The 10,353-nt window shown below is 47.7% G+C and overlaps 1 protein-coding gene across 2 annotated transcripts; it reads left to right on the top strand.

Moving 5' to 3' along the window:
• Positions 1-510: 510 nt before the first annotated feature.
• Positions 511-8,284, top strand: ADCYAP1 (adenylate cyclase activating polypeptide 1). 2 transcript variants are annotated; one of them, XM_027127541.1, is made up of 5 exons: positions 511-1,233; positions 1,561-1,671; positions 3,809-3,940; positions 4,385-4,483; positions 5,600-7,269. In XM_027127541.1, the coding sequence occupies exons 2-5, from the start codon at positions 1,562-1,564 to the stop codon at positions 5,787-5,789; spliced, it is 531 nt and encodes a 176-aa protein (XP_026983342.1). In that variant the 5' UTR covers positions 511-1,233; position 1,561; the 3' UTR covers positions 5,790-7,269. The 2 variants fall into 2 exon arrangements, with proteins under 2 accessions (XP_026983342.1, XP_026983343.1); XM_027127542.1 differs by having other exon boundaries at positions 1,124-1,247; positions 5,600-8,284.
• The last annotated feature ends 2,069 nt before the right edge of the window (positions 8,285-10,353 follow it).

The raw sequence follows: 10,353 nt of genomic DNA, 5'->3' as shown, positions 1-10,353 counted from the left end.
CCACAGGCCGAGCTCCGGACGCGGCTTTAACTCTAATCAATTCTACTCAGAGCCAGACTGTCAACGACAGCCAGACTCATTAGCGATTTACTGAAAATCCTCCAAGACTTCCCTTTAAAAACAAAACGACTTCCACATTTAATTGTCTATCTAAAAGAACATACGCAAGAAATTAGGAGATCTAAATTAAATTTATTAATAGGAGGGCTTGATGGTGCTTAATTCCAGAGCTCAGAGCTCTGATTGCTGGGGCTTGATGAAAAAGCAAAAAGAAATAAGAGGGACATAGTTAAAAACATGATTTTCACCATTCTCAAAATTCTATGAATTCTTTACCCATCCTTGAGAAGTGGGTAAAATTGAAAACAATCAAAACAATTAAACTTCTTTAAAATTGTACTGTTTGAGTTAAAGGTGTTTATGAGAAGTCGATGACTCCGGATCTTATCCAAGAGGACGGCACAGAATAGTTAATATGTTCCTTGAGGGACTAGGATGCTGACGTCTTTTTCTGATACCCGATCATTACGTGACTGGAAAAAAAAAAAAAAAGGAAGTCATTCCATGAATAAAAATCGGAGTGCAACAGTGCAACAAAATATTCTGTACTTAAAGGCCATAGGCAGACAGATGTTGACAAAGAAGTCTCTTCCAAAGCCACGTTCGGATTGATTTCTGCTAACTGCACATATAAACAGGAGCAGAGGGCCGGTCACCTCTGTAACCACCGGCAGCAGCAGCAGAAGCCGCAGCTTCAGACGCAGCCAGAGGGACTTCTGAGCAGAGAAGGCGCTGCCGACTCGCGCAGCTGCCTGATCGAGTGGCTCCCACAGACGCCGGCTGCGCTGGGGCCCTCTCTCTTTCCTTCGTCTCCTTCTAAGACTTTCCCTCTTTCCTTATCACTTCTTTCTCTCCGTGAACTTAAGGCCACTTTGTCCCCCACCCCTCTTAACTCGTCGCCCCCTCCTTCTTCCTTCTACATCTCTCTCCTCGCCCCCTTCTCTCGGTGTCACGCTCCCTCCTAGTCCTGAGCGTCCACAAACTTTTGAACAGAATACCGGCCTCAGCAAACAAGTCCTTCAGCTCCTCCTGCTGCTCCTGCTCGTTGCTGCGGCTTCTGCTCAGACACTAACGCCAGACGGTGATGCCTCTTGGGTTGTGACTCCAGAGCAGAAACTTGGAGAAGCCCTTTGCCCGCCGTCCTACTTGGCAGCAAACCCTCTGCTGGCAGCGGTAGGAGTTGAATGGTAAGGGGAAAAAAATCTTACCAAACCAAACAACTCACCTGACTGCTAATTCTTTCGCCAGCATCAGGGTACGAGTTAGCTTTCCTTCGTACCAGATCTGGCGAGTTATTGGGCGTTGGGTATATACATATACTTTCTAACTATAGCGAGAAGGAAGTGGCGGGGGCGCGCCGGCTGTCATTAAGCCGTATTCAATACTGGGAGTCAGAGGTGAGCGCCGTCCCTCCCTCAGTTCAGGGAGTTTCTAGGGGTCGGAGGGTGGAAGGCCAGTGGCGTTCTGACTGCTGTGTGCTCTCTTTCGCGTCCTGCGCAGAATGACCATGTGTAGCGGAGTGAGGCTGGCCCTGCTGGTCTACGGGATAATAATGCACAGCAGCGTCTATTGCTCACCTGCCGCCGCCGGACTCCGGTTTCCTGGGATCAGGTAGGTGCTGGCTGCCCTAGCTGAGCTGAGGCCGGGGCTTCCCTTCCCCTGACACCTCCTCGTGGTCGCCCTCCTGCAGTTCCTTGGTCAGGCTACGACCGGTCAGGCTTACCACCACCTCCCCATGCGGCCCCACTGCACCGCCACCAGCCTGGGTCCGGCCGCGGGTCAGTGGCCGTGGCTCAGCGGGAGGATCCCGGCAGACTCCGCTGGGCCTCGGCCCCCCTCCCCCAGCCCGCCACAGCCGAGGCGCCTGGGTGGACCGAGCGCACTTCGGCGGGCTGGTGAAACCTCCCCTCCCCCAACCCCTCCCACGGGAGGGGGGCAGGGCCGGGCCCTATTCTTAGCTTGAGTTAGGAGAACTTTGGCTCCCGGAGCCAGTTTGGAGGGGGTTGAGAGTGAAGCTCCTGTGGACTTTGCTTTGTTACAGCTTGTTCGGGACTATCGGGGCGGGGTCTCCCTCTCTCTCCTCACCTCAATTAGAATTCTTTCTACTGGAAGAGCTTCCTCTCAAGTGATAGGTTTTCCAACTGCATTTTGAGTCTTGGGGAGAGGGAGTGTTGGCCGGGTAGAGTTAAGAAGAAGCTATTTGAGAGAAGGAAAACAAAGATGAGGGAGGGGGAAATAGATGAAATGGATGCAAAGGAGCAACAGAAAACAAACTGGCAGGCAGTACTGGGAAGGCAGCCCTACCCACCCCAGGCAGGAGTAACCCTGGCTTCCCCCACCCACCCCCAATTCCGGGTTTCTAATCGGTCGGCGCTGCCCGGGTTCCCCGCCGCAGCCCCAGAGTCCCGGGCCTGTCAGCGGGAGAGTGGAAGCTCGCAGCGCAGCATCGGCACTCCGCTGTGCACCAGGCTCCCGGCGGCGAGGAGCGCGCGTTCTGACCGCAAAGCTGCTCCTCCGAGCCGCGCCCAAGAATGATCTCCTTAGGGGTCGCTGACCATTGATTTGGGTTCTGGCTTCGGTGTTAGGATTCCAGCATCTGGGCACGGGGTACGGGGTGGAAGTGCCGAGAAAGACCAGGAGACTCCGAGCAGCCGGGCCAGGGCAGACAGGCGCGTCGCCGAGGAAAGGCTGGGTGTGGGGCGAGCGCAGCAATGCCTTGCCCCTACCTCTCCAGGGATGGAGGAAAGGCGAGCGAAGTAACGAAGTATGGCTAACCCCTCCTAAAGCGCGCTACTTGCCTTGGCCGCTTTCCTAGTCTCTCCAGCGGCCGAAAGCGAGTGGGTTGTGTATACTAACCCATCTCTCCCGTCCTGTATCAAGGATTGAGTTGGTAGGTAAGGGCGACTGCGAGATTGTTGTCTCTCGGTCCCCTGTTGACCCTTTGACCCTCTCCCTTTGCCTCTGGGTTGAGATGCTGTCCCGCCGCCCCGCCACCGCTAACATATTAGCGCGAACTATCTACTCACTGGACTTAAAAGCCTTATTACACCCCCAGCTATTTTCAAAGTCCCGTGTGCCTGATACTTTCTCCGGGCAAGAGGTACCGGAGGGCGCGGACATGCCACAGAATGAGCCGCTGCCAAACAGGCTAAGTTTAGGGGCATCTATTACTCATGTTCCTGCCAGATCCTCTCCCGCCCAAAATAGAAGCCGGAGGTTCTCCGTGACCTACATCTGCGCGGGGAAGGACTCCCCTGGGCTCGGAGGCTGGGTGGGGGTGGCTGCTGGCGTTGGCCGCCGGACTCCCCAGCCATCCACCCTCTCTGGCTCCCGGCCTCCCCCATCCGGTCTTCGCGTGGCCAGCGTCTCTCTCCTAGAGCCCTTCTCATCTCTGCCCGCCGCTGCTTGTGGACGGAGGCTCAAGCGCCAGGCCGGGAGCGGAGCGGTCCTCCTCCGTGGCCAGGTGTGCTAAGTCGGCGCAGACGCCTCGGCTTCCCAGTGCTCGTTGAGGCCGCGGCCCGGGCAGGGCGACCCTGCACCCGCGAGATGAGGGGTGGGAATTTCTGTTGGGTGGAGTTTTCTCCTCCTACTTCTACCCGCACCCCTGTCCTAGAAGAAGAGGCAATTCTCCAAGGGGCGCCTTTAGGAAGAAGGAAAATCGTGAGAGCCCCTAGCGATCTTTGGGTCCTCGCAGAGCCGAGGAGGGACCTGTAGTGACCACTCCTCGTGCCCCCGACTACCGCTGCAGGCCGGAGGACGAGGCGTACGACGAGGACGGAAACCCGCTGCAGGACTTCTATGACTCGGATCCACCTGGCGTGGGGAGCCCCGCCTCCGCGCTGCGCGACGCCTACGCGCTCTACTACCCGGCGGAGGAAAGGTACCACCGCACGGCCCTGCGCCGGCCTAGGACTGGGAGGGAGAAAGGGGCAGGGGGTGGCCCATCGAGTAGGTTCTTTTTCATAAAAGCCCTCAAGCCTCTCCTCTCCCGGGATGGTTCCCACGAGAGCGAGAGAAAGTTAGTAGCGGGCCGGTTTGTGTGGACATGAGGGCCGCGTGGGGACGAAAGGTCCGTGGCCCAAGGAGTGGCAGTGAGTGCGCGCCCAGGCCGGGCTCCACACCTGCGGTCCCCGGAGGGCAGGACGAACTCCGGTTCCTGGCACTCACGGGAACATCCCAAGAGTCATCCCCGAGTGCCTTGCCTCTGGGGTTTTCCCCGGCAGCCTCCCGGAGCACCGGGGGGCGTGCGTGCCCAGCTGGGGACCTGGGGCTGCCACTTGGGGACAGTCAGTGACCCCAGGCGCGCACTTTGCCTCCTTGTTAGAGATTTCGCCCACGGGGTCCTTAACAAGGCCTACCGCAAAGTGCTGGACCAGCTGTCCGCCAGGAAATACCTGCAGACGCTCACGGCCAAGGGCGTGGGGTAAGAGTTTGCGAAAGAGTTAACCCGCGCGTAATGGCGCGCCCCCGCGAGCGCCGGGGTGGGTATCTGTGCCAATGCGCGCTGGGCGGGCGGCGCAGCTTCTACGTCCGTGCGTGCACGTGGGGCCGAGGGTGCGTCTGCGCCGCAGGGTCTGCCGGGCCAGCTCCCGGAGGCAGACTAAGGTTCGGAGACCGCGACTTAAGTTTGGCCAGAGAGCTCGGGAACTGGGCGAGGAAGGGAGAAGGCAGGAAACCCGGGGAATCTGATCCGTTTTGAATAATTGAAAAAAAGAAAATCCCCCCTCCCCCACCCCAGGCCTTCAAAACCTTCAAGCTTCGTGGGACGATTGGCTAGGATATCCTCTAAGCATGACTTTTTCTTTCCTCATTTTTCTTTCACTGTAAATTCAGTTCGAAACAAACAAATCCTCAGATTTGGACCCTTAAGGAAACAGTTTTTGCTGGTGCCAGACAAACCCAGAGCACAGGGCTTGCGTGGAGCATCTCTCAGCAGAAGGCAACATTTTAATAAAGCCCATGGGACAAAAGATTACATTTTCCGCAATTAATAATTAATGCGATGAAAAATATTGCCTACAGCCTGTCGACTTATATTATTATCACGTTTTTCACTTTAGCGCGCAGGAGAGGAGTGTTCATGTCTGACTAGGAATTGCGGGATCGATGTAAACTCCACGGCAGCAGCCAACTTGAAATTTAGGGCTCTTCGGTTATTTTCTCTGTACGTGGGGTTGGGTGGGGGTGTGCCAGGAACGGTCAGGACGATTGAGCGCAAAAGCATGGATATTCAAATCTCAGCAGGCAGCGTTTGGAGAGAGGTTGGCCTTAAGTCGCTTGCCTTTGGCCCGGACCTCATCTGGGGCCCATTCTGTAAGGACTTAGTGCCCCAAGATAGTCGATGGGGAGGGAGGAGTGAGGGTTCCCATCGCAGCCCTCCCTCCGGCAGCTCTCTGGCCGAGCAAGGCGGCGCGGTGGGCGTTGAGAGCCGGCGTCCTCCCTGAAGACTCCCGCTTGGGGTGGGGCCCGTCTGCCTCCAGCAACTATTCAACCTGTGTCTCCCGCCCCGCCACCCTCTTCCCGACCTCTTTCCTTGCAGTGGGAACCTGGGCGGAGGCGCGGACGACGACTCGGAGCCGCTCTCCAAGCGCCACTCGGACGGAATCTTCACGGACAGCTACAGCCGCTACCGGAAACAAATGGCTGTTAAGAAATACTTGGCGGCCGTCCTAGGGAAAAGGTATAAACAAAGGGTTAAAAACAAAGGACGGCGAATAGCGTATTTGTAGCGATGAGTTACCAGCTACCCTGTGTATACAACCCTGACACACTGAAAAGTCATTTTCCCAACTGACTGAACAGTCATCGCTCTTGTGTTCTGTCCAAACATGTATTTATGTATGAAGTAAAGCCATTAAATGAATATTTTGATAATAATATTGTTTTTCTTTTTACAAAGCACTAGAGAATGCACAGATATACTTTGTGGACCAATTATTGATATTGATATATATATATATATTACAAATTTATATTAAGAATATATATATAAAAGTATAATTGAAAGCAGTTCAAAGTGTGCACAAGGATTGAAAATTCGCCTGAGCTGTTTGTTTTTATATAAAATAAATAGAAAAATAGACAATCATTGTTTTGAATATTACTCCTATTTTTGTAAACTGGAATTAAAAGGACAGTATTTTTATCCACTACAGGCCTGAAGATATTAATACCGACCATTTGCTACTGTACATAAACAGTGATGCCCTGCTCCAGGGAGATTTTGAGTAATGATTTGGGAGAATTGCTGGAGGGCACTCTTTCCCAGTGAGTCTTTGGGGCAGGCTGCTTCAATCCCAGCTGGACTCAACTAGCCACTGTCCCCCTCGCTGGGAGGCAATTCCAATACTTCTGCTTTCTTGGATTCTATTTTCATGTGTATTTGTTTCTCTTCAGACTCACCCCAGAAGGAAATTCTCCTGATAAAACAACAGCTGGATCCAAATTGCGCTTCTCCCCAGGATTCATACCACTCCCTGGGGGAGGAATTGGACTCTACAGAGAAGGGAGACTTGAATAGGAAGCTCCCTTTTCTGTACTTCCAGGGACCCCAATATTCCAAGGTTAGGGCAATTGGAACAAAGTGAAGGAAATGTAGGAATATTGGAAAAGGCAGAGCGTAAGGCAGTAGGAGGAGGACCCTCCTGGAGAGGGACTGGCTGGGGGCTGCCTCAGGCCTGAGAGCTGGGCATAAGCCGAGTCCCACCGTAGTCCCCTGCCTGCCTGACTTTGGGTGCTGGGTATTGGAAATGGATGCAAAGTACAATGTGTTTTTCTCCAGTGCTGTCCATGCTTCTCATCTTGTGAAATGGCCAGGATCCTCCCCTTTGAACCTTGCTCTGTAGGAGCCACCCTTTTCTTTCGTGGTTTTCTGAAGACTTCTTTCCCACCCTCTCGCACCAGTTTTTAAAGTACTGTTTACCATTTTTCATTCACTTCTCTTAAATTTGTAATGCTTCTTAATATTTTTGTTGTTTGATGCTAGCACTTATTGTAAAGTATAGGAACCCTTGTGTAGTTACCACTAAGTAATTATGCACTAAATATGAATCTTTTGTTTCTTGTTGATTGAGTTTGTAGGTAAAATGTATTTTTCTACATTATGGCTTATTGCTTAGTAAAATTTATTTCATAAAACCAACCTTTGTCATATTAGAATGTGTAGTGTTCACATGTTGGTCAGTTGTACTAACTGACAAATCATTTAAATCTCATCTTCATATGTATGAGTACTATCTTATATTTGTGGTCAAGAGTGAGGTAAGCAAGCTCCAACAGGCCCTGAGAATGTCCCCTTGTATTCTTTCTTGGCTACAGAAAGCATGTCTGTCTGTTTCCTATCAATTTCTTGAACCTGTCAAGTAATCTCAATAAACAAAAGAACCTTCACCCAGCAACCAGCTCAAGCAACAACAGGCAAACCAGCCAGCCAAACTCCCAGATTTCAGGCCCAAGTTCTTTTGAAAAAAACAAAACAAAACAAGAAAAGATTAAACATTAGCTTGTAAAGTTTAAAGGACCTTTCCTTTTCCTTTACGGATTTGATCAGTATGAAGTCATAAATCAAAGAAAACTGACTTGGATTTGCATTCCCAGGCAGGATGGATGCTGCCAGGAGATCACATTGCAAACAGTGAAAGCACAGAGGCATTCGATCTATGCCTGAGTCCTGTGTACAGAATCAATCTTTCTTTAATTCTGCAGTCTCCTCAGGCAATGTGACACGGGATGCAGTTTGCAGCTTTAGTGCCTTTCTTCGCCTTTTAAATCGCCACGAATCACAGATGGCTATTAAGTGGCCCTACAATGCTGCAACACATCGGCTTGCATTTTAGTCTTAATTATTTGTTTCTTGGATAATGGGCAGTTTTCTGTATTTGTGTCAGCTGTTAGTGGTGAAATAGGGCTCTAGTTAACCTTTTTTTTACGAAGTCTAATTTAGTGTTCCCGTGGCTAGTTGCAAGCATTTACAGTGATCACCCAGTTTAATCTTTTGTATATTTTTTAGAAATGCCAAGAGCCTTACTAATAACCTGGAGCAGATTTATGATATAGTGATAATTTAGATAGATGTTAGTCTTGAAGCTCTTATTTTATGTGCAACTGATTATAAAAACATCTTACCCGAGTATTATTACACACATGATATCTATAATTAGGACTTTGATAACTGTTATATAAAGTGTGTAAAATTTGTATGAATAAATTTTTATAAACAATGCAACTTCGTCTAATGTGTGGGGAAAAAAGACATTCAGGAAATAACTACTTTAAAATCTCTTAAAGTATTTTCTTTAGCAACCATAAGATTTTTCATGTCTGGAATATCTATCTAATCATCCATGTATTTTCATAAATTGTATTTTAATATCTGCTTGATGGGTTACTGAATTCGACTAAAAATTTAAAGTAGCTACTTAGATGGAGATGCCTAAGAAGATACTAAGCTCATAAATAGGTGAAGATATTGGAACCTTTATAGGATGCTCAATTTAGATTAATTTCCATCCCCTAGTGTGTAAATACATTGCTCAGTACTCAGAAAGTTGCTATCCAGTGGTGGGAGATAGTAACTGGGTATTAGTTACACCTTTGAAATAGAAATCTAACATTGTTATTTTGTAAGTAACTCTGCACACTAAATTGGTCTCCATAAAATTCTGTATAAAAATGACTTAACTTTGGAGGTTTAAAAATATGTTTAGAGATCTATAAACAACTGTCTCTGATTAAAATGCTTTGGGCAGAAGGAAAAAGGATATGAGTAAGCAAAGAGTTAATTAAATATCTTTAAAAGAAAATGTACTTTGAAGTCCAGGACAAAATGTGAAAAGTCATTTGTGGATTTTTTTTAGTCATATTAACAAACTTTAAAGCAAAGCCTTCATATGAAAGTCCCATAAATTTCTCAGTGGTGTTTATTTTGGAGCCCTTGCTATTTCTGGGTTAAAAAAATGTAATAAAAATCACTTATAATAAGTCACATACAATTTAATTTAAATTGCCAAGTTTTCATCCTAAATATTAATGCATACAATTAATAAATCAATAAATGTATCACAATAATATTAAAGGACCAGTAAAGATCCGCAAGGATTCAAAAACTATCTTTAGAACTTAGCTCAGTATTTAAGGCCCAGAATCATATAAGGAGGACCTTATGATCTAGAGGTCTCATTTGTAGTGTATCTAAAAAAATGAACAGTAAAATTCATATTTACATTGGATTTTATTGGATAAGGAGTTTTTCTTCTCCATCTTTAAACTGCCCCCTCTGCTGCGCCCCTCCATGGAGTCGCTGAGTGTGTGTGTGTGTATATATATATATATATAGATAGATAGATAGATAGATAGATAGTATGCTAGTGCGGTAAGTGGAAGAATGAAGAAAAATAAAGCTAATTTATTTGGTTGAGGGCTAATGACTTGTTGAGAAAATAGAAATAAGCCCCAGACTGGCTGACTTCAAGTGAAGTTAATTGTATTTAGCAACTTTCTATATTCTCTTACATGGGTTAACTCAAATGATGTTTTTTCCTTGGAGGGATTGATATATTTAGGTACCCAAGAAGTCATCAGATGTGCCCTATTGGTGATAGGGCTGGGGACACATTGATTCAATACAGTATATATTTACTGAACACCTAAAATGGACCAGGCACACTGGTTGAGAAAGCCTAACTAACATGTGGGAGTTAAGCTAGTATTTTTTGAAAGAATATTTTTCTGCAACAGGATCACATGGGGGAACTTGTTAATAATGCAGATTTCAGGACTTCACCAGAATCAGTGAATCTGCATTTTAAATAAAAACCGTAGATTAATGGGCAATGAAGTTTGAGACTGCCTAGATCTAGAATTTGGCAACATATTTTAGGCACATGTGTGTGCTGGGACTATTTTTTTTCATATTAATAAGCAACAGGTTATGCTATCTGTACACAGTAATAAATACATCAATAAGCTGTATTCTCCCAGGATGGACATTAGGTTCTTGAGAAGTTGTAATATTTTCTTTAGGTCACTAAGTCCATAGTTAGCATTATTTTACTTGTACGTTCTGGTTGGACCTCTCTGTTAGAGGAGCTTCTGGAAGAAGAGTGATCCTGTAAATAGAGTCTAAGTAGTTTAATCACATGACTGAGAGATTAATGAAATAATAGAACCTGCGCAGCTAGCTGGCGGTAACTGCGGATCCAGAAGTCAACTTGCAATTGCATTATGTCCAAATTTGGCTTGAATATGTCCCCCCAGCTGTTTACAAGATGATTTTACTTGGAGGCTCCACTGACC

The sequence above is a fragment of the Aethalodelphis obliquidens genome, unplaced genomic scaffold, assembly GCF_003676395.1.
Source record: "Aethalodelphis obliquidens isolate GAN/ISIS:26980383/991018 unplaced genomic scaffold, ASM367639v1 scaffold32, whole genome shotgun sequence".
NCBI classification, from domain to species: Eukaryota; Metazoa; Chordata; class Mammalia; order Artiodactyla; family Delphinidae; genus Aethalodelphis; species Aethalodelphis obliquidens.
This window is presented reverse-complemented; position numbering and strand designations above follow the sequence as displayed.